The 27,742-nt window shown below is 39.5% G+C and overlaps 1 protein-coding gene across 1 annotated transcript; it reads left to right on the forward strand.

Annotated features, from left to right (window-relative positions):
• LOC138962599 (intraflagellar transport protein 88 homolog) lies at window positions 1–27,719 on the forward strand. The gene is made up of 25 exons (XM_070334472.1): window positions 1–96; window positions 588–712; window positions 1,171–1,239; window positions 3,856–4,027; window positions 4,354–4,423; window positions 4,899–4,989; window positions 5,216–5,320; window positions 5,926–6,028; window positions 6,563–6,677; window positions 7,212–7,443; window positions 8,000–8,070; window positions 8,856–8,942; window positions 9,624–9,723; window positions 12,280–12,366; window positions 16,271–16,340; window positions 16,713–16,829; window positions 17,210–17,318; window positions 17,814–17,852; window positions 18,796–18,907; window positions 19,509–19,624; window positions 20,081–20,199; window positions 22,966–23,072; window positions 25,549–25,612; window positions 26,199–26,312; window positions 27,289–27,719. The coding sequence occupies exons 2-25, from the start codon at window positions 602–604 to the stop codon at window positions 27,411–27,413; spliced, it is 2,505 nt and encodes an 834-aa protein (XP_070190573.1). The 5' UTR covers window positions 1–96; window positions 588–601; the 3' UTR covers window positions 27,414–27,719.
• The last annotated feature ends 23 nt before the right edge of the window (window positions 27,720–27,742 follow it).

Here is a 27,742-nt window from a genome sequence, read left to right on the forward strand (position 1 = left end):
GGACGACGGGACTGAATTCCATTGTGGAAGTTGGGCAGCTTTCAGGAGACGTACCTCTGCACATAGGCAAAGTATCGCCTTATTTAACAATCTGGTGTAAGTACAATGAAAGTTCTATCCATTTTAAAATTCAATTGTACATCTGGTGTACTCTGCGTATGTGTGAATTAGAGATTTGCGCCTCATTCTGTTGAAAACGTCGGTAACCACAGTAAACAAACTACCCAACGCATCTGTGATTTTTCGCAGGATGACATTCTTAGCCTTCGTGTCTTCTTTGGTATTTGCCGGATATCACTTTACAGTGTTTTCTTTTTTTGGTCTATTTACTTAAGGAAATGTATTCATCTGACTTGGGTTCTATACTCGTTAAGCTTACTTTGATTTTCTGGTTGAACGTAAAACCATGCGCAAATTAGACGTTTTATGTCGCAGGCATTTCTCTTGTGTTGGCTGATAGAAAGGAAGTTCTCAAGTTGAAGAAAATTCCAAATAATTGTCATGTGAAAACTGTGCAATGAAAAGATATAATCATAAGATTACCCAGTGAGAGGCTATTTTCTTCATGACTTTTTTCTTCTGGTCAGGGTTTTGACATTTTATGGCTGGAGTATCACGCCTGCAAATGATGGAGCAGGTTCATCTGGCAGGAGAAGAAGAGGAAGATATCTACTCTGGCTTCAACGACTACAATGCAGCCCTTGATACTGAGGTACTCTTGATAAATTTATTAAAAAGGCTGCATCAAGAATGATCTGTGGTGCATATATGAATTATATTCTTGCTTGAACTTCTCACTAGCTTAAAGAGAGATCAAACTCGAAGGTTTAACTTATGAAACTACAAAGGTATCTTTTCTGACCCATTAAAATTTATAGAAGAGAGGGAGAGAACTATCGGGTTATAGAATTTTTGAGTAATCCCTGTACCTTTTTGCATCTTGCCCTTGAGAGAGACGGAGAGAGAGAGACAGAAAAGAAGCTCTCAGTTTTTTTTAAATGAAACATGTAAGAGGCTGAAACTGTATGTTTGAGCGGTACCTTTAGTTTCACTACATCCGTGTTTGTATGATGTGGAATTTTAAATCAATGTATTTTGTTCTTTTGTTTGATTTTTGTGTGCACGTGGTTATTAAATGTTGACAAGAACTGAAGAAGAGATTGTTTTCAGGATTTGGCTGGAGATGAGCAGTTTCAAAAGGCTGTACTGAAAACCAGCTATGGACGCAGACCTCCCCAGGTCCGTATGCACCTTATGTTTTCTAAGAAATACTGTGTTTATTGAGTGACTGCCAGAAAAATTTAATTACAAAATTCAATAAAAGATCATAACATACAGTATACAATTAGACCAAAACTGAGATTAAAGGACAAGAGGACACCTCCAAGTAACCAGCACACCTGACCACAAAATAGCGCTGCTAGGTTAGTTTTTAGATGTCCCAAGAGAACTCACACCACTCCACTCCTTCGTGCCCTGCACTGGCTCCCCATCGCTCAGAGGATAGATTATAAACTTAGTAGTATGTGTTACAACTTCTTCAACCAAACTGCACCACACGCACTCACAGAAATTCTCACAGTCTACACTCCTTCTAGATCCCTCCGTTCATCTGCTGACACAAAAATGCTCAAAGTTCCCCGACGCGATAAGAAAACCCAAGGACAACGTTCCTTCTCCTACATAGGCCCTGTAACCTGGAATAGCCTGCCCCTCTCTGTCCGTGATTCTGACACCCCGACCCAGTTCAAAAGCTCCCTCAAGACCCACCTTTTCCGATCCGCCTTTTCTGCTGATCAGTGAGAAGCAGTTACTTCACCTTGTATAAAATGTTTGGTACCGATGTATAATATTCTTTTAGAGTTTTTAATAATGTACAGTTAGATATTTGTTTTATTATCCTTTATTTTGTACTTGTTTTATTATTATTATTATTATTTGTACGGTTGATTGTGTGAAATGTAAGGTTGTGAGATTGTTATGTACGAGTGTATGCATGAAGCGCCTTTGTAAACGCCACGAGCTTCCCTTTGGGAAGGTGTGCGCGTATAAATAATCATTATTATTATTATTATTATCTTGGTATTTTTGTTGTGTAACTAGGACACATTAGGCTTGACGGAAACTTGTCCTCTCTTTAAATGTACCAATATCCTTTTTACATTTAGTCAAGTTTTGTGTGTGTGTATGTATGCATGTGTGTGTGTGTGTGTGTATACAGTGATTCCGAGAAAACTATTGGACCGATCTTCATGAAACTTCACATGTGAGTTCCTGGGTACGATACCCCCAGACGTTTTTTTCTCGGGTTTTGGACAGATGCCTTTGATGACGTCATATCCGGCTTTTTGTGAAAGTTGAGGCGGCACTGTCACACCCTCATTTTTCAACCAAATTGATTGAAATTTTGGTCAAGCAATCTTCGACAAAGTCCGGCATATGAGATTGCATTTCAGCTCGTAAGCTTAAAAATTAGTTAATAAGTTTGCTAATTAAAGTTGTCATTAAAATCGAATTTTCAGAAGCCGATTAAAAATTAATTGCATTGTGTTCCTCATCTTCTGAAGAAATCAAAAATATGTAGATATGTTGTGTTTACTCTTAAAATGTACTCAGAATGAAAAGAAATAGGTTCAGTAAGTGCCTGTACCACGGTCGCATGCTTCGCGGAGACGAGCGTGACCCGTCTCGGTCTCGGGTTAGCCGAGACTATCTATATGTAGTCTCGGCGATGACTGGTTTGTCGTGTTGATCTTTTAGTTTGATACCGACTGACTAAATGTTTTTATATCGCTTCACGCTACTTGTTTTTTACATTTAGTCAAGTTTTGATTAAATGTTTTAACATAGAGGGGGGAATCGAGACAAGGGTGGTGGTGTATGTGTGTATGTTAGTGTGTGTAGAGCGATTCAGAGAAAACTACTGGACCAATCTTCATGAAACTTGACATGAGAGATCCTGAGTATGGTATCTCCAGACGTTTTTTTCCTTTTCTTGATAAATAGCTTTGATGACGTCATATCCGGCTTTTCGTGAAAGTTGAGGCGGCACTCTCATTTTTCAACCAAATTGGTTGAAATTTTGGTCAAGTAATCTTCGACGAAGCCCGGACTTTGGTATTGCATATCAGCTTGGAGGCTTAAAAATTCATTTATGAGTTTGCTCATTAAAGTTGTCATTAAAATCGATTTTTCGCAAACAGATTTAAAATTAATTGCATCATATTCTTCATCATATTTTGAATATAAGAATATATACATATGTCATGTTTACTCTTAAAATTTGATCACAATTAACGAAAATAGATTAATTAGTCTTACGATAAAAATTTAAGAAATCGATCCAAAAATGATTTCATCTTATTCTTTATCATGTCCTGACTCAAAAAACATATAGATATGATAGGTTGTATTCAAAACAAGCTCCGAAAGTTAACAAAAATACAGAAAAGCGCGCTTTCCTGCTTAGCACAATACGCTACCGCGCTATTCTGGCGCGTTAATTTCACTGTGTTTTGCTCGTGGAAGGTGAGCGATTTCCTTCTCGCGTGGATTGACGAAGCTGTACTGTCTTGGTGAAAAACTACAGTGCGTTCAGTTTCATTCCGTGAGTTGGACAGCTTGACTAAATGTAGTAATTTCGCCTTACGCGACTTGTTTAAAGATCACTTCCTCTATATGCCAATGGTATGCTCCAAGACAACCCCCCAGCCCCTGAAAAATAGAACCTACAACAAAATAACACGAAAACAAAAGAAGGGAAGCAATGGCATAAATTTTGGTTTTAAATAATAATTTAGCACCACTTATACATATTCTGTTTTTTTTATTGCATCTTTTCATTGTCTCACACAGACTGCCATGCGTGGTCCCCTTGGCATGGGTGCCAATGCCCGCCTTGGGACAGCAGCTCGGGGACGAATGGGAATGCCATCATCCATGGGTCGACCTATGACCGGAATGATGGCTGGCGACGATGGGCCTCGTCCAATGACTGCCATCAAGGGAGCTGGGTTCAGCTCCAGAGGTGAAGATTTTAATGTTTTTTATTTCATTCGTGTGAATTATTTAGTGTCCACTTTTTTTTATTTGAACCTAAATGTTTATGAAGACAGCATTATTTATAAATGTTCTGATGGTTGATGAGTACAAGCTTTTAAGGAGTTTGTTAAGAAAAAAGAAAACAACAGAAACAAAAATACAAGACTGAATTATTTTAGACTTTCTGCTGGTGTGAGTTAAAGAAATTAATCAATGCTGTAAGCTTTGCACAAGATTGAGGTTAGCTGCTTTGGTTAATCTGTATGTTTGCATGGGTTGCTTTTGTTATATTTATATTGGTTAAATGTGCAGGTGTCTTTGATCCCATGAACCAGGCAAACAAAGGACCAGCGCCTCCTTTGGAAGCTAAACCAGAGGACAGGTATGTTTTGTTTATTTATTTCTAAAATTTTTCTGCAAACCTCGGCCTTTGGACAAAACAGTATTTCTACAAAAATCAACACGGACAGTGCAATGAAATCAATGTTAGATAAATGTGTTTGGAACCAACCTTCAGTCCCCCCCCACCACCCACCCAAAAAAATGACAAAGAAAAACTAGTTATTACAAAGTTACCCAAGTGAACTTTGTATATTCTGATCCAGCTTTCTGGACTATCCTCCTGAAAGCAAGCAAATGAGGGTAACTGTAGACATGAGATGTGTGGAAGGATATAAACTCGCCCTTTTCACTCTCTTATCTCAGAGAACTCTACAATACGTGAAGATAGTTTCCACATGGTGAAGTTTATTGGAGTTTTTATAACTATAGATGAGGGGTTTAGAAACATTAATGTAAAGAGCAAAAAGAGAGTGTGTATTTTGTGTGTTTACTCCAATTTTAACAATTATTTTCAGCCCCGAGGAGAAAATTCGTCAACTGGAGAAGAAGGTGAATGAGCTGATTGAGGAGAGCTGTTTCGCTAACAGTCGTGGAGAGTTCCCATTGGTAAGTAAAGTGTTTACTTACTAATTACAGTCGACCTTGAATCTGTTTGACTGTAGTTAATCATCCTTGGTATGACGAGCATTATTACTGATATTTGTATTATTTCATATAAGTCATAATTTGTGAACTTTTGATGCCTTATACCTTTTCGCGGGTGATATGGAATGATTGTTTTCTTTTTGTCATTGTTATTGAAGTTGAGATTGTGTTGGTTTTGTGCTTGCAGGCGCTGGAGAAAGCAAAGGAGGCAGGGCGGAAGGAGCGTGTGTTGGTCCGTCAGCGTGAGCAACAAGCCATGGGTGAACAGATAAACTTGGACCTGACGTACTCTGTAAGTTTTGCTTCCACTCATAACTCCTTTATTCTTTCTTAATTAAAATAATGTAGCAAACTGAGGTGAGTTCAAATTCAGGGTGGCAGTGATATCAGTGTATTTGTATGGAGGAATGTGTTATGTTTTGTTTGTGTTCACTTGCTCTCAAGTGTAGAGACATGCACTCACACATATACTCACACTCACAGAGGAGACAGTATGGTTACCAGTGATTTGAAGTCTCTTTTGTTAGGCTTTACAGTTTTACCTTCCGTTGATGTTCATCTTCAAATTTGCCAAGGGTTGACCATTGGTATTCAATGATTAATAACGTTACAAAAATATCACCACAGGTTTTGTTCAACCTAGCCAATGATTGCTAACATTATAAAAATATCACCACAGGTTTTGTTCAACCTGGCCAATGATTGCTAACATTATAAAAATATCACCACAGGTTTTGTTCAACCTGGCCAATGATTGCTAACTCCATAAAATATGCCTTCAGGTTTTGTTCAACCTGGCCAATGATTGCTAACTCCATAAAATATCCCTTCAGGTTTGGTTCAACCTGGCCAATGATTGCTAACTCTATTTCTATTAAAAAAAATATCCCCCCCCAGGTTCTGTTCAACCTTGCCAACCAGTACGCTGCCAATGAGATGTTTGCAGAAGCGCTTAACACTTACCAAGTCATCGTAAAGAACAGAATGTTCAGCAATGCAGGTGAGTCTAAGAAAACTGAGGACCTATTTCTTTGATGGGCATTTGAATGATTCTCTGTTGGATTTGATTTATATGTCCCTCTCTTGAGATTAGTCTATGCAAGCATGAGTACATGTGGCGATGCTGGTGATTTGACAAGTGTGGTGCAAGGATAGTGCAACGGAAAAAAACAAAGGTCTGAATCAGGGAAATGTATGAGGTCATACTACAGTGTTGATGGCACAGATTTATTTTATAGGCAGGGGTTTCATACCCTGCATTGACTCATGAACACTGGAACCCAAACAGTGTACAAAATGAGGTTTACACAAAATGAGGTTTACACAAAATGAGGTTTACACAAAATGAGGTTTACACAAAATGAGGTTTACAAAAAATGAGGTAGTCTTTAAATGGAGGTACATTGACAGACATGAACAGAAAGTTTTAAAGGGGGGTTCCACTGTTCCACTTAGTGGCTTTTTTGTATGTCTGTGTGCTGTCTTTTGCTTTGACTGCAACATTGAAGACTTAAGTTGTTGTTGAATTTTTCAGGTCGCTTGAAGGTGAACATGGGCAACATCTACTTCCGACAGAAGAACTACCCCAAAGCCATCAAGTTCTACCGCATGGCACTTGACCAGGTGCCCAACACACACAAGGAGATGAGGTTAGTGCAGATTTCTTTCTTTTAAACCACGCTCCTGCTCAAACTATCCAGGTTTGCATGCAAATTCAGACTTTTGGTCATAAAAATCGAATGGAAAAAGCAGTGTGCGTTCCTGTTGTTTTTACTACTGGAATTGATAGAAGTTAAACTGAAAAACAAAAGGAAAAGAAAACAAATTCTTAAAAAGTAGACAATCTGTTGACATCATTTGGATTTTGGCAAAAATACATCACAAAGAAATGAACGAAGTAAAACAGTAGACAGGAGGTCACCATGGGAAGGTGAACTATGAAGAAAAAAACGTTGTCAGGAATTATTTGGTGTGGTCGTTATGGGCAAGTGTTCGTTATTCAAAGGTGGTCCCCATGGCAGGTTCGACTATACCTACATTTTGTGTACAGTGCACTTTCTCATTTCACAGAGTTAGCATGATTCCCAACAGTTTATTCAAGATGAAACTGAAAAGCAATATGAAATCCAAAAACAAATAAATTAAATGTTCCTAGTACATACCTTGCTTATTTTTTGATTCAGAACAAAGATCATGCAGAACATCGGCATCGTCTTCGTGAAGATGGGCCAGTACACCGACGCTATCACCTCCTTCGAGCACATCATGACAGAGGGGCCAAACTTCAAGACTGGATTCAACCTCATCCTCTGTTACTTTGCACTGGGAGACAGAAACAAGATGCGCGCTGCCTTCCAGAAGCTGTTGACGGTGGATCTCAAGACTGACGATGAGGACAAGTACCTCGCTCATGGGGTAAGTTTAGGGAGATGGAATGGGAAGAATTAAGCCAGGAAAGTGAGGTGCATTTAAACCCCACTTAAAGAGCCACAAAATGTGAGAAAGCCATGTCTTGAAAAGGAGAGAGACTTAAAATGGAGATACATTTTTGGAGGTTATGAACAGAAAATGTGAGAAAGCCATGTCTTGAAAAGGAGAGAGACTTAAAATGGAGATACATTTTTGGAGGTTATGAACAGAAAATGTGAGAAAGCCAGGTCTTCAAAAGAAGAGAGGCTTAAAATGGAGATACATTTTTAGAGGTTATGAACAGAACATTTGAGAAAGCCAGGTCTTGTAAAGGAGGAAGTCTTAAATTGGGGGTCCGGTCATAAAAGGGGATTCCCCTGTAACGGAAGATATGGATCATAAAGGGTAACCTGACTGTCTGGTAATTAACGAAGATCGCATGGAGGGACATTTTGTGTTACATTTGACATAGAGCATGTTTGTTTTGGTTATATTTTGTGATCTATTTCTGAATGTTTAGTTGGTTTTCACAGTTTGAACACTATGACCATACTTTTTTCAGGATGACAAGCAGGCCGGCCTTCTATTGGAGGTCATCAAGAACGATGCGCTGAGACAGATTGAGCGAGAGAAGTAAGCAAAAGTTTAGAAGGATGGAAAAGATATTTCGTTTGAATTTATTTTGAAATGAATAATCCCAACTAATTACCCATAGGCTCGTTTATTTGTGAAACAACAAGAAATGTGCGTGATGCAAGAAAGCATTTAGTCTTTCTTTGAATTTTTGGAGGAGTTCTGTTATTTGGAGGCCACTGTTGCACTCTTTGTTCAATTTGAATTTGAATATTCCAGGAGACTTTAATTATCAAAGGCTTGTTCAGTTGATCATGCAAGTTTTGCAAAAGACAAGGAAGGAAACGTTAAGGGGCTTACTGTCCGTCAGGTCTAAATTGCCTATAATTGGACACGACTTGGTTTATACAATAGTTTAGAAAAAAAAGAAAAAAAAAAAGAATTCGGGAGCTGGTTAAAAACGGGAGGATGACGGGAGTGGGGGGGGATAGGATATTTAAGAGGATCTGTTAAGATTGGATAAAATCGAGTACTTTGTATCACCTTAGTATAGGTGGGGTCCACATACGTAATCTGGGGGGATGGGACGATATGGAAACATTGAGTCTTAGTTTTAACTATTACCAGGAGTACTGTTATTTGGTGTCTGCTGTTGCATGGTTCGTTTATTCCGTTTTAATGTATTTTGATATTGATAGTCCATAAGACTTTATCATGGGCTTGTTGATTGTGCAAGCTTTGTGAATTACAAGAGAACATTCATTCTGAACTATTCTGAGCAGTTCTGTTTGTTGAACAGCTGGTGTCGAAATGTTTTATAAATTGTGATGATACTTTGTCTCCAGGCAATATGAGGCTGAGCGGTGCATCAAATACGCAGCCAAGATCATTTCGCCGGCCATCGAGGGCTCTTTCTCTGATGGATATGACTGGTGAGACTTGCAGGCATATTCTGATTTTATTTTCATTACTTATTTAACTTTCGGCACTTAAAAGTTTATATGAAATTATGGAGAAAACTAGCATGATTTTGTTAGACAGAAATAGGAGGCTGTGTGGTTGTATGGTAAGTTGTAAAACGAGTTGTATGATTAAGATGTAAAATTATAATTAGTTGTATGGTAGTATGCAAAGTTAGTTGTAAGGTTAGATGTAAAACTGGTATTGAATGGCATGCTTCACAATTCTTTTGCTACTCAGTTTAGAATTTCATTAGGGAATTCTCTCAAGGAAATTCAGGCTGCTATCGTGCAGTGACAGAAACGCACAACCCAATTTGTTTTGTATTTTTCCTGCACGCGAGTATTCACGTTTTTTTCCAAGCTCTGAGACTTTTACTGTGCGCTTGGTATATTATGCGTATGTAATCACACGAGGGTGTTTGAACACCATGAAGAATCTGCACAAAGTTGATACTTAGAAATAATTTCCACGCCAAGACCCGGGTTCGAACCCATGCTGATAACATTATGAACTGGTTTTAAGGACAGCACGCTACTGACTGAGCTACGTCCCCACCCCATGAGCGAGTTGATAGCGGTACCTGCTTTTTGACAAACATCAATGATGTAGTCAGTTGCACATCACTTGCTTATCATTTGTTTCTTTCACAGGTGTATAGAGCAGGTGAAGAACTCGCAGTACCTGGAACTGTCCCATGACCTGGAGATCGACAAGGCCATCATGTTCCTCAAGCTCAAAGACTTCCAACAGGTATGTATTGGGGTATTGTCCTGAGACATACTCCAGAATTTTCCCTGCGGGAATGACATCACATACTGGAAGAAGATTGCCTGAATATGAGGTTCACTCGGTGTGACTGCATGTGCATGAACCTCACAGGCTAAGTCAGAATATTGCTAGAGAAAGGGTTCATTTATTCTTCTTTTTGTATAACACATTCTGCGTTCCTTATCCCTCCTCCATTCCCCCTCCCCCCCCCCCCCCCCCCCCCCCGACAAAAGTTTGGAGAGAAAGCGTTGTGGAGTATAATGAGAAAAATCCTGTCCTGTTCTGCACATGTGCATTTTTCTCTTTTGTTTGTCCCTTGTGCTAGGGTACACTCTGCAAGAAACAATAAAGGATCAAAAGTCTGTCTCCTTTACATAAACCATTTACGTTTACTTTAATGTTGCTGCTGTATTTTAGCATTGACGCTAAATTCAGCTCAAGCTGTGTTTTTTTTTCTCTCAGTTTAATTGTTACATTTTTCCGTAAATTTGAAACTATTGTGATTTTGTTATTTTTGCATACATAACAGCAACGAAAGGTATGATTTGTTTTTCTATTGTGTGCAGTTGCTTTATTGATGGTATTTCGGGACATTTTTTTGAGCAGTGAAGAAAGTTTAGGGCAATCAGGATTTATGGTTAACTTATAGGGAACCAGAATTTGTAATTTAGTTTGAAAGATGCGTTTTGTTTTTTCTACAAAAGCTTTGTTGTTTCTAAACTTGTTCATGTGTGTGTTGGTAAGGGTTATTGTGACTTAAAGAGTGCTTTTGGGGAAGCAAAGGAGAAGGAAATGGATGTGTCACTGACACAGACAGACAGACATACAGATCAACAGACAAACAGACAGACACACTCAAACACACCTCTGCAAATGGTGTTCTATTGAGTATAACAATAGATTGTTATTGTTGATCATAGCGCAGAATTAGGTGTTGAACTGTGAACTAAGTAAAGTTTTGCTTGGAGGCTTCTTTTTTCTCTGGTTTGTAAGAGTCAAGAAACAAATTGTACTACACCGTTTGAGTCATTTTGTTGACGTTCACAAAGCAGTATCACATATGACTCACCTTGGCAGAATTGAAGCCTGTAGACAAAATATTCAAGTATGTGTGACCTTTACTTAGATGTTGGATTGGTACTTGGTGAGAAGTGTATTGCACAAAAAAGAGCTGCACAGCTTTGGTCATAAAAGTAATGTCACACTTTTCCTTTAATGTTAGACTTTACTTTTGAAAGACACTTGTTACACAGTAAACATGAATGTGTAAAATTGTTTAAGTGTGTGTTAAACTTTTCATCTAGGCACCATCCAACAAAATACAAACCCGTGTGTAGACCATGTCTGTTGGTGTTTTTTTCTTCGAAGTTGGTGTTTTCTCACATTTGCAGACTTAAATTGTGGTATGTATTTATTGATTCTGTTAATCTGACTCACGCAACTATAACATGGTTTTTTGACTCACATGCGAAGCAAAAGTGAGTCTATGTACTCACCCGAGTCGTCCGTCCTTCCGTCCTGGCGTCCGTCCGTCCGTCCGTCCGTCCGGAAAACTTTAACGTTGGATATTTCTTGGACACTATTCAGTCTATCAGTACCAAATTTGGCAAGATGGTGTATGATGACAAGGCCCCAAAAAACGTACATAGCATCTTGACCTTCAAGGTCAAGGTCGCAGGGGCCATAAATGTTGTCTAAAAAACAGCTATTTTTCACATTTTCCCCATTTTCTCTGAAGTTTTTGAGATTTAATACCTCACCTATATATGATATATAGGGCAAAGTAAGCCCCATCTTTTGATACCAGTTTGGTTTACCTTGCTTCAAGGTCAAGGTCACAGGAGCTCTTCAAAGTTGGATTGTATACATATTTTGAAGTGACCTTGACCCTGAACTATGGAAGATAACTGTTTCAAACTTAAAAATTATGTGGGGCACATGTTATGCTTTCATCATGAGACACATTTGGTCACATATGGTCAAGGTCAAGGTCACTTTGACCCTTATGAAATGTGACCAAAATAAGGTAGTGAACCACTAAAAGTGACCATATCTCATGGTAGAAAGAGCCAATAAGCACCATTGTACTTCCTATGTCTTGAATTAACAGCTTTGTGTTGCATGACCTTGGATGACCTTGACCTTGGGTCAAGGTCACATGTATTTTGGTAGGAAAAATGTGTAAAGCAGTTCTTAGTGTATGATGTCATTGCTAGGTTTAGCTGAAGGTCAAGGTCATGTAAAGGTCAAGCATGTGAGTCGTATGGGCTTTGCCCTTCTTGTTGTTTCTTTGGCAAGCCATTTATGGTTTGACGCTGAACGTAATAATTTCTGGCTTTCCCATCATACAAGTTGTTTGCTGAGTCAGGCGGTTGTGCATGGCCTTGAGGCAAGAACTTTACCTGATCCTTATGTTATGCTGTCGTCTTTATTTTGCCATTGCAGCCTTTGATACTTTTCTCATCATCCTTTCAATAGCTTACTGGTAAGTGTGGCTTTACATTATACTAATCATTTGCTACGTCTTTTCGTTGCCAGGCTATTGAGACCTTGAAATCATTTGAGAAGAAAGACTCCAAGGTCGCCAGTACAGCTGCAACAAATCTCTCGTTCCTCTACTTCCTGGTGAGTGGTTTTTTTATATAATTTTTGTTATTCCCAAGCAAAGCTGTTTTGTGAATGATATTGTCGGGTTTTATAAGACTGTTTTGCATGATATTCCATCACAACATTTGTTTGTCTAATTGGTGGTTTGGTCATTTGTATATCTATCTATACTAACCTTGCTTGAAACTTTGTTGACACACATGCACCCACGTACACAAAGGCAAACTCGCATGCACCACAATCTTTTGAGACATTTCATTGATAGATAGGACCGATCTGAATGTATACATCATGTAAATTGAATATTGTACAGGAGGGGATGAACAATATCAGTTAGATGGACATGCATACTTGATTTTGCCTCTAAACTATCTGCGCCATCTATCCATTGTTTGTGATAAAAAATCTGTTGATATGGTTGCATGCTTTGCAAGCATGGCCTGTTGAGACAGTGTGGTGTTGTTTTGTGTGACGATAATACATTTTTCATTGCATTGCATTGCATCGCCACCGGATAGCATCATGAGGTATAATCTGCAACCTCTCTCTTATCACTAAACTGCTGAACAACCCCCCCCCCTCCCCACATGTGTATAGTACCCTTTGTGTTCAGCAGAATTATTTTGTAACTTTGTGTATTGGAACTCTGGATCTGTATAGCCTTTTAGTTTATTTTCATTGACATATACATATATTTTTGTCATCACATACTCTTCTATTCTACACTCTGTTGGTTCTTTTTGCAGGTAAAATGACAAAAGCATTCAACTTTGGGCATGCTAATTGTTGTTTCTCTGTTTGTTAATTTACTTTTGTGACCTAGCTTAAAGTACTTCACGGTTACCTTTGATGCGCGCACCTTTGCTCTGTTTTTTTGTTTTGTTTTTCCTCTTTGCATCTGTCTCATTTCTGTTTTGTTTCCTTTGAAAAAAAAAGAAATATCTACAGATAACAGTGCTGTTTGTTATGGTACTGAAAATGATATAATTCTCAAAAATACACTGAATAATGATACTTCTCTCAAAAATTAAATCATATGCTGTAACATAGCAATTAACTCTTGTTACTCTTGTCTAGTACGTGATTCTCCAGTTTTTATGGGCATTATTTTCTTAATGTTAGCAATCAATGAAATAATGCAACGTTTTATTTTGCAGAGAACTGTTTTGTTGGATGGCTCTTGACATCTAAAGAATGATTATGGCAAGACAAATAACTATAGTTGCAATGTGGGCTCAAGAAAAGTGAAGTGCTGAATAGGTAGGAGTGCTTCAAGTATGGCTATAGTACAGCCTGAAATAGGCAACTTTAGACGCAACATTTGATTATCTGATAGTAAGAACTTAAAAAAGCATTTGGCTGTTTGTAGCTTTTAGGGGAGATTCTTGCTGCATTCTGTAGGAAATAAAATTACTGTTAGTATGCTTAGACGCTTAAATTCTGGGTATGTTTTTCTTATGCCTTGGGTTTATACGTGTTTGACATTTTCACTTGTTCAGGTTCTTGTTTCTCGATCAAATGTACAGCTTGGCACAGTTGTACCCTTTTTTATTTGTTTGTTTTCTTTTTTTTCTTTGTTGGGGGGGGGGGGGGGGGGGGGGATTCGTGTTGTTACCAGATTTCAATTTTTCTGTGGCTATTTTTTTTCTCCTAATAAAATGCCTTGTTTTCTTTGCAAACTGATAATGTGTACGCTGGAACTTTGTTTGTCCCATTCCACTTACTAAGATGTGTATTTTTGCATCCAAAATGTCATCCAGATACTGAATTTGTCTCCTACTTTTTTCCCCTTCCTATATTTTACAGAAACTCTAACCACCATGCAGCATTCACATCATGATAGGAACGAAAAGACTAGATGTATCAATTTTGTTCTGTTGTTCGAACATTGAATCATGCATGTTTTTGCTCTTTTGTTTCCCAGTAGATGCAATGATTCATTGTCATTTATTTATGTAGAATAAGTTTTTAAGTGTTCTTTTAAGGATTCTAAGGCTCTATTTTTGACAGTTTTTGATCAGTAGACAGAAAGATTTTTTCACTAGCAGTTAATACGAACACTTTCTTTGCCACCTCATGTAGTTTTGTTGTTCTAAAAACCAGATATTGATAAAAAAAAAGACAGTTTTGGATAGAAAATTGGTTGCTCTTTTTACTGACATGCAACACTTTTACAGTTTTGGCTGTTCTGATTTTTTGTCGATTTTAACGAGGGGAACCATGCTTTTGTGAATTTAATTTTTTAGGGGTGTCTGCATTGTCTTTTCCACTGTAAAGACACTACTTCATGTGAAATCATTCTGTTTGCTTAATAGGGTGGGGCCTTTAATTTCTAGTCAGGGTTTCATAGATATGGCCTCATCTCTAACATATCTGCTTAGTTTTTTTATGACGGGTAGTATAGTACATTTGTAGACTGGATGAGATGCTTTTTTTTGCAAGTAAGTTAATGCTGTTCAGCCAAATAAGACTTATTCTTTTCCTGTGCTGCATGGGTGCAACTCTGCCGGCTACACGCCGGCAGCCGGTTTTTGGTTTCATTGGCTGCCGATGTTTTTGTTCCAGGAGAGGTTTTTTTGGCATTTTAAATACTAAAAAAGCTGGACCCCAACTTTTGCTGGTTTTTGGAATTTTCCAGGTTGCACCCATGGTGCTGTTTAATACTTAGATCTTAATTAAGACAGGTTAACCGTAAACCTGAGGCAATAAAGAGTTAAAGGAAAATATGTGGAAACAGGCAAAATCACACCACAAATGTGTGCTTGGTGTACTCACACTGTACTCTGTTGATTTTAGTATACTATAATCATCTCTTGTATTGAATATTACAAACACCTCTCACTTCCAGAATCCACAACAAAATTGCTCTTTGTTAGAGAATAGCATGTGACCTTATGGAAGACCTTATCAGGTCTTCAGATTTTCTTAGACTGCTTGCACTGGACTAATTAAGTTTTTCAAGAAAGAGTGGCCGCATGAGTTCATACTAGACTGACCACATAAGTCACATTTTACAAGTTCTATCAAAACCTCTGCTTGTAAAATAAGCACCTTTTTGCATTTAGAATAGTATTTTAATCAATATTTTAATTGTACAGGGGAACCCCCTTTTAAAGCCTAACAAAAAGACTGAGAAAATCAGGGTCTTATAAAGGAGGGATCGAGTCATTGAGATAGAAGATACATTTACAGAGGTAATGAACAGAAAATCAGGGTCTTATAAAGGAGGGAGTCATTAAGATAAGAAGATACATTTACAGAGGTAATGAACAGAACATCTGGGTCTTATAAAGGAGGGAGTCATTAAGATAAGACGATACATTTACAGAGGTAATGAACAGAACATCTGGGTCTTATAAAGGAGGGAGTCATTAAGATAAGACGATACATTTACAGAGGTAATGAACAGAACATCTGGGTCTTATAAAGGAGGGAGTCATTAAGATAAGAAGATACATTTACAGAGGTAATGAACAGAACATCTGGGTCTTATAAAGGAGGGAGTCATTAAGATAAGAAGATACATTTACAGAGGTAATGAACAGAACATCTGGGTCTTATAAAGGAGGGAGTCATTAAGATAAGACGATACATTTACAGAGGTAATGAACAGAACATCTGGGTCTTATAAAGGAGGGAGTCATTAAGATAAGACGATACATTTACAGAGGTAATGAACAGAAAATCAGGGTCTTATAAAGGAGGGAGTCATTAAGATAAGATGATACATTTACAGAGGTAATGAACAGAACATCAGGGTCTTATAAAGGAGGGAGTCATTAAGATAAGAAGATACATTCACAGAGGTAATGAACAGAACATCTGGCAAAAGGCCATAAAAGAGGAAGTCTTAATTTTGGGGGGTGTCTTAAAAGAGGGGTTCCACTGTATTGTAAACTTTGTGTCATTGAATTTGTTGCAGGAGGCTGATCTGGCTCAGGCAGACAAGTACGCAGAGGTTGCCATGACAGCGGACAGGTACAACCCTTCAGGTGAGAAGAGTAGTTTGGGTTGAACAGTACTGTCAAAAGAGATGTACAACACTCACCACATACCCCTCCCCCTTCCCCACTATATTGTAAAACAAGTATATCACGGTCTGCTTCTTTGGACCTCAAAGACCCCAATACAGTGGAAGTCTACTGTAAATCAAAATCTTACATAGCTTTCAGGTCGAGAAGTACACAGTGTGCAGTTTCACAGCTATTGTATAAATATTTGAATTGAAGAAATATGAAGGACACGGTATGTAAGTTTTTACGCTATTTTTTCAGTGACGTTCAGTCAATCTTTTGGGCATAATAATCTTTTACATGGTATTATTGAGCCTCTTTTGATTTCTCAATCTTTTTTTCATATTTCAGCTTTGGTCAACAAGGGCAATGTTCTCTTTGCACGGAAGGACTATGAAAAAGCACGGGAATTTTTCAAGGAGGCTCTGTCCAATGACTCCTCATGTGTGGAGGCTCTGTACAATCTGGGTAAGTTTGTAGTCAGTACTTTATGTTACTGGAAGCTTGTATGCCCCAAAACAGACACATGTGCCCACACTTTTTTCTTGGGTTATGCTGCTGAGGTAATTGGCAGTTGACATTTGCATTCTTGAGTATGTGTCAGTGTTTGCATGTGTGTGTGTGTATGGGGGGGGGTGTGTTTGCGTGTGTGTGTGGTTGTTTGCGTGTGTGGGTGTGTGTTTGTGTGAATGCCTATGTGTGTGTGTGTGTGTGTGTGTGTGTGTGTGTGTGTGTGTGTGTGTGTGTGTGTGTGTGTGTGTGTGTGTGTGTATGTGTGTTGATTAGCCTCTGCTCAAGTATGGGTGCTGTTTTATCATTTATTTTATCGCTGATACTATCTCTCGCAGGCCTGACAAACAAACGACTGGGTAAGCTAGAGGATGGTTTGGATGCATTCTACAAACTGCACGCCATTCTGCGCAACAGTCCTCAAGTCATGTACCAAGTGGCGGATCTGTATCCTTAAAAAACCAAAATTTGAACACTTCGATGGCTTAACAACTCTTTGTTGTTGTTGTTGCTGTTGCTGTTGTTGTTGTTGTTGAAATTACCAGTGGTTAACACTCACAGGTCCACTTGGGACAGAGGTCACTCTGTCATCCAACTGGGAATACCATTAGGGCAGTGGTAGTATGTCTAAGAAAACTGTGTGTGATATGTTTGTTTTTAAAGGCCGCCTTTAATTGAACCTGAAGTTGACTTCACAGAGACTTTTTTTATGGAAAACACTGTGCCAAAGCTTCGTACAGCCAGCTTCGGGAAGTAGACTTCGCAAAGTCGACTTTGCCCAATTAATATCAGGCTTTACAGATAAAGCGTGTTTTCCAGTGAAAGCGGTACCTGTGATTGGTTATGCCAGCAATACTAGATTTCAGTATCTAGCGTGTGCTTTCCTTTCCTGGTTGTGACTTTGCCACAGATACTAAAATTCATCCTTGACTCTGATCTCAGTCATGATCAGCTTGGTGACACAGCGCAAGCCACTGAATGGTAAGTAACTTGTACTTGTATTTATGAAGACCTCCCAGGGCTTTAAAGGGAGGGTCACTCTTGAAATGTAGGTAAACTTAAAGACCTTGGGATCTGGGGGAGGGGATGGAGGGGAGGGGAGGGGGATCGAAGGGCTTGTCAAAAGGAGATTCCTTGCATTGATATTTGTGTCATGGTAGGATCGATTGTGGTATTTGGCAAAATGATCAACCTGGGTGCTCTCTGTGCACATTTGATTTTTTTAATAAATGAATTTCTTCGCTGACACTTGGATCCGTCTGTGAAATTATATCATCGCAAATGTTCACTCTGCACAGTAAGCAGCCTTAAAAGCTGTTGATTGTTGGTACACGTCCAAGGTAAAGGATGGTCTTATTCCATGTAAAATCCTGGCCACATCTGTGGGGATAAACATGATCATGTGTGTGGGAATGGTGGTGTCTTGAATGGGATACAGTGGTACCTCCATTTTGATTAAGACCTCCTAAAATCTAAGGTCTTTAAAGAGAGGGAGTCTTAAAATGGAGGTACATTTAGTGACACTGTGAGGAAAACGTCTTAGAAAACGAGGTCTTATAGTCGAGGGAGTCTCGTTGTTTTGATCCCCATATTCGGCGAGGGATTTATTTCCCTGCGTCGACTTTGTGCAGACTCTCCTCGGTGTCCGAACATCCCCATGTGCACGCATGCGCACGATAAAGCACCCAAGTTCACAGCGAAAGTCTCAGGGCTTGGAAAAATGAAAACATGCATGCAGGAAAAAGGAAAAAGGAAAGGGTAGCGCCGTACTGTATATAGCTGGCAGCTCGCTTTCCCCAGTGAGAAAGCTGCCCGAATTTTCATGAGGGTAACCTCACAGGACAATATGAAATCTTATCATCCTTATCCTCGTTAAAATGGAATGTCTTAGAAGAGAGGTTCCACTGTAGTGTTCATGTTTCAGGTTTATGCAGCTGATCGGTGTTGTGCCGTCAGACCCCAGCGTGCTGGCCAGACTGGGAGAGCTGTATGACAATGAGGGCGACAAGTCACAGGCTTTCCAGTACTACTACGACGTCAGTATATGCATGTGGTTTTTGTGAAATAAATGTTTGTGTGTGCTTTGCATTGGAGTTAGTGAAGTAGGTAGAACTTTCTGAGTTCCCAGAATGCTGTGTACAGGGTGGAAACCATCCGCAGAATTTGATTGGTTAAAATCACAACCTAGATCTCAATTTCAACCAATCTTCATGCTCCTCAGCCCAGAAACAGCTGAGATATGACTGCCATTGTTTCAAATCAGCCCAGAAACAGCTGAGATATGACTGCCATTGTTTCAAATCAGCCCAGAAACAGCTGAGATATGACTGCCATTGTTTCAAAGTCAGAACCGGAACAGTACAAAACAGTGATCAAATTTTGTCTCAAGAGCCTTTGAAGTGAACAAACAACATATGAAACGGACAAAAACAAAAACGGTAATGATTGAGTGAACAAATAAATAAAACAATTGTCGTGGTATCTTCAGGGGTATAGATACAAGTTGATGATTTTGTTATGTTTTTGCTTATTTAGGCTTTGTAAATTATAATTGTAGAATTGATTCACGAGTTGATTCATTGATACTAATCTTTGGTTTGTAATATCAACATATAATGTTATTTTGGTCTGCTGCAGTCCTACCGCTACCTTCCATCCAACATTCCTGTGATAGAGTGGCTGGGAGCGTACTACATCGATTCTCAGTTCTGTGAGAAAGCCATCCACTACTTTGAAAGAGCAGCTATAGTACAGTAAGTGTCCACTCTTTTGATAGAGCAGCTCAAGTACAGGAGAAAGACAATTTATCATACCTCAAATGTAATTTATACTGGAAGAAATGGTTGTTTTGAAAGTGTTAGAAGTCTCATGTTTTAACAACTTTCTGAGCTGTTTTGGGTAACTTTGGTAATAGACGAATTCCAAAAATAATGCCATGAGGTTTGTATGGATTTTCTTGCAAAACCTTGTACCAACATTGGAGGGACCAATCACTAGCGAGTGAAAACACGCACGTGTTTCTGACACACCCCTCGCTAGTGATTGGCCCCTTCAATGTTTGTACGAGGTTTTGCAAGAAAATGTCACCCTCCAACAATAACCCATACAAACCCAACAGAGTTATTTCCGAAAATTGTCTATTGGCAAAACAGTTTTAATAGCTAGATGATTGAAAGTGAAATAATATAATGCGATGATTGGGCTTTCAGACCCAACCAGGTGAAGTGGCACCTGATGATCGCCAGCTGCTACCGACGCAGCGGTAACTACCACAAGGCTCTGGAGACGTACCAACACATCCACAGGAAGTTCCCAGACAACGTGGAATGTGAGTTTAGGGTTTTAGTTCACCTTTCCTCTTTGACTTGAATAAGTTGTCTTTTTGGTCATTTATTGACAGTGAATTGCAGTGTTCATTAAAACATGAAGATGATAATGAAGAAATATGGATATGGGTCATTCCATAAAGCTGTGTACCAAAAGTGTGACATGCCGAGACATGGAAATTGAAAGTGTCTGAATAGGTTGTTTTTACGGTTTATGTGAAAGATATAGACATATGTCACGTTGCCATGCTAAACAAAAGATTAAAGTTTAATCTTTTTGGATACGAGGGGTGGTCGGAAAGTTGTGTAACATCACACATGTTTAACATAACATGGGATCTAAACACACAAGACAGATAACAAAAAGCCATAGTATATAGTAACAAGCTTTTTTTGCTTCACATTTAGAGCGTATTCCGAACAAAATGCAGTCAGGGGAAACAAACTGAACTAGTTATAGGTAACAAAAACGTATTTTTTGGTTGTGTCAAACAACAAACAAACATCGTCTGTGTAGTAACAAACAAATCCACTCGTGTGAGTCAATAAATAACATTGAGTCAACATGTAGCAACAAGATGTACACTGAATGCCCAGAATCAGATTATCACAGAGACAAGTAAGGCTAGGTTAGCCGAAACCCGAAGGTTGAGACAGTGAGCGCGTCTCCGCGAATACCGTTTTGCCTAATATTTGTGCAAATTGTTAAAGCAAACATGACATATCTATATCTATATCTATATACGGCTTGTGTGTGTCTGTCTGTCTGTCTGTCTGTCTGTCTGTCTGTCACTTCGCGATGCACGGCCAAAGTTCTCGATGGATCTGCTTCAAATTTGGTGGACATATTCAGGTAGACCCCGGACACAATCTGGTCGATGAAAATTTTCAACACGTGCTCTAAGCGCGGCGCGGTGAACCGATTTTGGTTTTTTTGTAGATCCATTTCCAGTAACTCTTCCTTATCTTCTCCAGTGTTTTGCGCGTTTATCTCCCTTCCTTTGTGTGGTGTCAATCACGTCAACATGTGGGCGAAGCCGGCGAACCGCCACGCTGCATACTCTGTCTCGTGATCATCCCGGCGAAGCCGGTGCGAACCGCCATGCTACATACTCCGTCTTGCGATCCACCCGGCGAAGCGGGTAATCATCTAGTCTATTATATTCGGGAACTGATCAAAAATGCAAAGAAATCATGTTTGGATTTGTCATTACAATTTTCTTAGTTGGGAAGAAATTCAGCCTCAGAAATTATTTGGCCAAAATTCATATAAATTTAGTGTTAAGGCGATGTGTGGCACTAACATTAAACTTGGAGAATACATGGAATAACCTAGTGTTCTTGGTAGTCATTGAAGTGACTTATAACAATCAATGAAAAATGTGCAAATATTAATGGACACAGATCAGCGTTGCTATGGAAACAGCCGCCATATTGGATTTCTAGGAAATGGTTTTACAGCAACATCATACATCAGAAATGCATGATATTTGGCACAAAAATACACATGACTTTTATCTACAATCACATATCTATTTTGCAACAGCATTTAATCTGATTTTCTTCGATTTATTGTTTTCGGAAAGAAAATATAGTCGAGTGTGTTCCAATTTTGATGAAAATTTAACTTTTTTTTCCCCCTTAACTCTTACAACTTGAACAGGACTAGACTACAAAGAATAGTCCAAGACTTGACAAAGAGACACCGAGCATGCCTATCACAAAATAAAACATTGACATGTCGAATTTAAAAAAAATATTAACTTTAAGAGCGAAGAGTCGCAAAAGGTTGCCTACGTAACATTCGTCCCTCGTTGGTAACGACTCACAAAACGCTCCACGCCCGCTGCGTTCCAAAAATATATGGATTTTTTTTATGGAAAAACCTTTCAGCGATGCTGAAGAACATCACATGCAAAAGAAACACCAAGTTTAATGCGTTGATAAGTGACAAATATCATTTTTAACAATCCAGCGTAACCAGAACAAATAGAAACGAAGCTTTGTGGCCACACGCGAAAGGCAAAATCACATTCAAATCGGATCAAATTTACACGGCGCACATTCTAACACGTTCATTTCACATCAGTTGTGCCTAATAATACACACAGTCGCCTATTCGTGCGTGCAGAAGTTGTAGACATGTTCACGTATTTCGTGGTTGGTTTTGGAAACCAAATGTTACGTGGGCAACCGTTTTTTTTAATGATCCAAATGCACACTGTAAACATGTGTAGGGAAAAACATCTGAGTGTATATGTAATACTAGCACAAAACACAACGAAGATGTATATCGGGGAGTTCTTGGTCGCATTTCATTAGCAGCCACACGGATACTTAAAATCAAGATTTAAGCATGTCACACAAAAAACGCCATTTTTGATGTCATTTTCAGTGTTTGCTTTCATACAAAACACTAACCATTATATTATCGTTATCTCTTTGGTCAATTTGCAGTCTGTTGATATCCTTATATCATTCGAGAAGCAAGAAAAATATTCCGAAATTTTACTCTAAAGTCATGACCCTCTTGTGGTACACAGCTTTGTGGAAGGACCCATATACAAAAGTAAATGTCATGAGATGACATCTTCGAGACAAATGCAGACCTTTCTCAACTGCATGGTTGCTCATGGTAGCAATAAAACTCTGGTTGATTTAAAGGACAAAGGGAATGTAGTCTTGTTTTCTGATGTGCTCTATCATCTGAAGGGCCTCTGACATTTCCTTTGAGGGTCTATAACATTTTGTCCACTGGATTGTTTCAGGTCTGAAGTTCCTGGTGCGGCTATGCACGGATCTAGGTCTGAAGGATGCACAAGATTATGCCAACAAGCTGAAGAAAGCAGAGAAAGCCAAAGAACTGCGAGAACAGGTCAGTAGGTTTCTCTTCTGATGCAGTATACAGGAACGTGAATTTGGCCAAAAATAAACAGCCATTGCCTCTAGCATATCCCTCACTTGGTTGTACAGCAGTCCCTGCAATTTACGGCCCCCGGCGTGAGCGGACACCTGACATGTACGGACACATTTGCTCGGCACGGAGTGTTTTCCTTCTATATTTGCCCCCCCTTAAACGGACACCTGCAAAACGTGGACGCGGACACTCATTTTCGGTCCCAACAGCAGGTCATACCTCCAATGTACGGACAGACCATCGTCAAATTTTCACCACAACAAAATCGATAACAGAGCAGTCCGGCTCTTGGTACAAAGATCACAGCCACAATGGCGTGACGACAGTCACTGGTAACTTGAGTGCACCTGTACCCATCAGGAGGGGGGGTAGTTTTGGTCAGAAGTGGAGTACATGCGAAGATGCCAACATGAAACTGCACTGTGCTCATTATTCTTGTCTGTTGACGTAAACAACAGAAACCACAGTCGATGAAGGTCCTGAGCGAAAGAGAGTGAAAAACCGGCCACAGTTCTCAGCATCGTGTGTCTGTGTGTAACCTCTTTCATTGACAAGATACTCTTGTTTCCCCTCAGCCTTGACCATGAGTCGGTTGCCTAATCTGTAAACCCTTCAGTTGTCTTGCTTTGTCAAAAGTTACGACACAGTCAACTGGTTTTGCTCTGAGTGAACAGTTGGAGCTGACCTCTCTGGCCACAGCCCCAAACAGTACATGGCTGGAGGGAGTGAGAGAGAGAGGGAGGGAGGGGGGGGGGGGGGGGGGGAATGGAGGGGTAGCTGGCTAAACTCGGTGGGGTGTCCGGTGTCACTGCATGTCAGCAGGAAGAGCATTGGAGAGAAATAGAGAGGTGTACTCTTCCACACAATTTCCAAGCATCAGTTGTCACGGCTTGGGGTAGGCATTTAGTGAGGGAGAGTGAGAGCTGTGTTATGTACAGTGTATTTCCGACTGAAGAGTGAAAAGTCACTGCCATGCCACATGATCGGCATGCAGTCAATAAAGCCAGACAAGATGAAAATAAATACATGATTATGACATGCAGCTCTATCTGCTGCTATTTATTCAAACTGGTCTTCAAGCTTATTCTTGCAAGGCATCTGCACACGCTCCTCTGTGCTGTGTTTGTGTGGCTGCTTTCGTATGTCAGTGCATGGTGAGTGTGTTCACTGCCTTGAGGATTTATTTTATCTCTTCTTTTCAACACTTTTCATACAAATCATTTTTACAGAACGTTTAAAGAAGTATTAGGAGTTTATTGTTTAGCAGCCACAAGAAGTGATTAGCATAGACTCAATGCTGTTGTTTGTGTGTCTCTGTGTGTGTATGGGGGAGGGGGTGGTGTGGTCACCCCTCCCGTGACCGGACACCTGCAATGTACGGACAGTTTTGCTATGGCCCAAGGGTGTCCGTTCATGAGAGGGACCGCTGTAATTAGTAAAATTATGTTGGTAATTTTGGTAATGCTTCCATCATTCTTTCTGGGTATGAATTGTGTAGTGTGATAAACAACTGAATGAATTATGCATCTGCTTAGCTGTTTGAAATCAATCAAGATGGGTTTAGATGGTCAAATTTTCGTGTTGTTAATTCTCGATGAACACCGGAAATCTACTCATTGAATACCTGCTAGAGAGGCAATGATATAAATTTCACTAGGCTTTGTTAGCCGTGAGGGTCATTTGCAAGTAGTAATGACAGAGTGCCCACAAGACACAGAGACAAAAGTTCATGTGATGAGATGACGTGGATCACATGTGCGGCAACTTGACCTCACTTCAAGTTCAAGGTCACAGGGGCCGTAATTGTTGTCTTAAAAACGACCATTTTTCACATTTTCGCATTTTTTTCTGAAGTTATCGAGAATGGCAACCTTAGCTATGTATGCTATACAGGGCAATGTAAGCCCTATCTTTGGACACCAGTTTGGTTGACCTTGCTTCAAGGTCAAGGTCGCAAGGGTCCTTTAAAGTTGGATTGTATACATATTTTGAAGTGACCTTGACCCTGAACTATGGAAGATAACTGTTTCAAACTTAAACATTATGTGGGGCACATGTTATGCTTTCATCATGAGACACATTTGGTCACATATGATCAAGGTCAAGGTCACTTTGACCCTTATGAAATGTGACCAAAATAAGGTAGTGAACCACTAAAAGTGACCATATCTCATGGTAGAAAGAGCCAATAAGCACCATTGTACTTCTTATGTCTTGAATTAACAGCTTTGTGTTGCATGACCTTGGATGACCTTGACCTTGGGTCAAGGTCACATGTATTTTGGTAGGAAAAATGTGTAAAGCAGTTCTTAGTGTATGATGTCATTGCTAGGTTTAGTTATTTGAAGGTCAAGGTCATGTAAAGGTCAAGGTCAAGCATGTGAGTCGTATGGGCTTTGCCCTTCTTGTTAATTGTGTTGTTTAACATTTTCAGAGGGTAAACAGTGCTGGACGCAAGGGAAGTGGTAGAGGACGCAGAGGAGGCAGTGCTGGCAGTGGTAAGTGAACTGTCTGTACAAAGTGCACACACACACATACACGCACGCAGAGACAGACAGACAGAGACACACACATGTCACAGACACACAGACTCTTTCTCTCTCTCTCTACTTTCTGTTTCTTTGAGTTTTTATCTCAGTGCCTTGTCAAATAAATGCAGCACCCAAGAAGTCACAGAGCTGCAGGTCTGGAGTTTTTCAACAGTGCAGTATTACTTAGGCCAACAAAAAAAAATAGTCTGTTTACGGTAACCCGACCGACCCTATTTTTTTCGCGCGACCCTAGACTTTTTTTTTGGCATTTGGGAAAAAAAACAAAAAAAAAACGTAAAAATATGGTTTTTTGGAAAAAAAATAAAATAAAAATCCTGACCTACCGACCCTATTTTTTTGGCCTATGTTACCGTAAACAGACCTATTTTTTTGTGGCCTTATGGTAAACTTCTTTGTTTGAATGTTAACATTTTCCATATACCTGTAGACTTCCAAAATTAATTAAGCAAGCAGAGACCTCTGATGAAATTGTAAACATGCGCTTAAAGATTTACCGGGAAGACTTACTGTATGATTGGTGCTATGTCATCAGATCATGAGGCCAGTGCGGAAGCTGGGCGTAAACATGGCAAGGAACGTCGGAGACCAAACTTTGACGACAAGGATGATGGCAAACCTTTCCAGGCCAGTCACAAGGCTGAAGTTGGTAAGTTGGCGAAGCACAGTTGGCTTGAGGTTACTTTAACAAGTTGCAGGGATGTCGTTTGACGTCAGCAAAATGACAAAACTTCTTTTGAGTCATCAAAACTTTGCTGTCATTTTGGCAGGTCTGTCAAACTTATGTTACACCACGTGACATCAAGAACTACCTTACATTTCTGAAAATGGATGAACTCCAGAAATAACTGTTGAGTTTGCATAGGTTGTGAAATAGTGAACAATCTTGCTTTTATTGAGGCAAATTTTTGTCACATGTCCATGTGTTTCAGATACACCTCTCGCTATAGACTGGTCTACATATGTCACATGTCCATGTGTTTCAGATACACCTCTCGCTATAGACTGGTCTACATATGTCACACTGGATGTTTGCCTTAAAAGCAAGAGTATTCACTCTTTCACAACCAATACAAAACCGAAAAAGTTATTTCCGCACATTGTCTATTGCAGAAACTTTTTGTCAGTTTTGGCGAGTTTGCAGAAGAAAATAAATGCAAGCAACATCCCTGAATTGTAAAAGGCTTTTGTATAAAGGAGGTTAATTGGTTGAAATGTTAACTTGCAAATGTTCACTGCGCGATGCTTCCAGCACAACATCCACTTTAAAAAAAAGAAGCTTATTGTAGCTTTGAATAGGGGGCAGTTGTCTTCTGCATGTAACATAAGCGTGATATATCGTGTAAAAAATTCCATCTCACACGGCAGAAATTAATATGTAAAGCGCTTAGAGAACGTCAAGCGCTATATAAGTCTCCCATATAAATAAATAAATATACAGATGGTAACTTCAGAAAAACTGTATTTGAATAAAGCAGAACTATGGTGACTGCGCGTGTGTACAGTATTTTGGGTCATTTTGTATTAGAATACTATTTAAATTTCCTGACATACGTTTACAAATTAATACAGAAGCAGTGGTGGCATGAATACAAGAATTTACAGTAAATATTCTTGTTTTTCAGATGCATCTTACAGCGATCCACTGGGGCCCCAGACGGAACGTCCAAAGACTGCAGCTCGTCGCAAGGATCCACACGAGGATGATTTTGGTGATGAGGAACTGGGAGATGACCTTCTGCCCGAGTAGACCTGTCAAACTGAATTCTATATTGTGATTGTTTTGCACAGACTTGGAAGAGCACATGTGTGTTGGTCAGCAGACAGAGACAAAAAAGGATAGGAGTTATAGCCTGAGAGCTGGTTTAGTTTTGAAGGGTTGGGTGTGGTTGTGATGTCTGTTATTTTTGTACAGCTTATGAACTTTTTCGGATAAATTTCTTACGTTTTGCAAATACATGTCAAGTTTTGCAGCGAGGGTGCCTCCATTGTTCATGAAATCCGTCCGTCATTTCTTGCAGCGGGACTTTGGAAGTAATAAAGCACAGACATTTGATTGCACAAGGGTTGAGGGTTGAT

The sequence above is a fragment of the Littorina saxatilis genome, linkage group LG3 (genome assembly GCF_037325665.1).
Source record: "Littorina saxatilis isolate snail1 linkage group LG3, US_GU_Lsax_2.0, whole genome shotgun sequence".
Taxonomy (NCBI): domain Eukaryota; kingdom Metazoa; phylum Mollusca; class Gastropoda; order Littorinimorpha; family Littorinidae; genus Littorina; species Littorina saxatilis.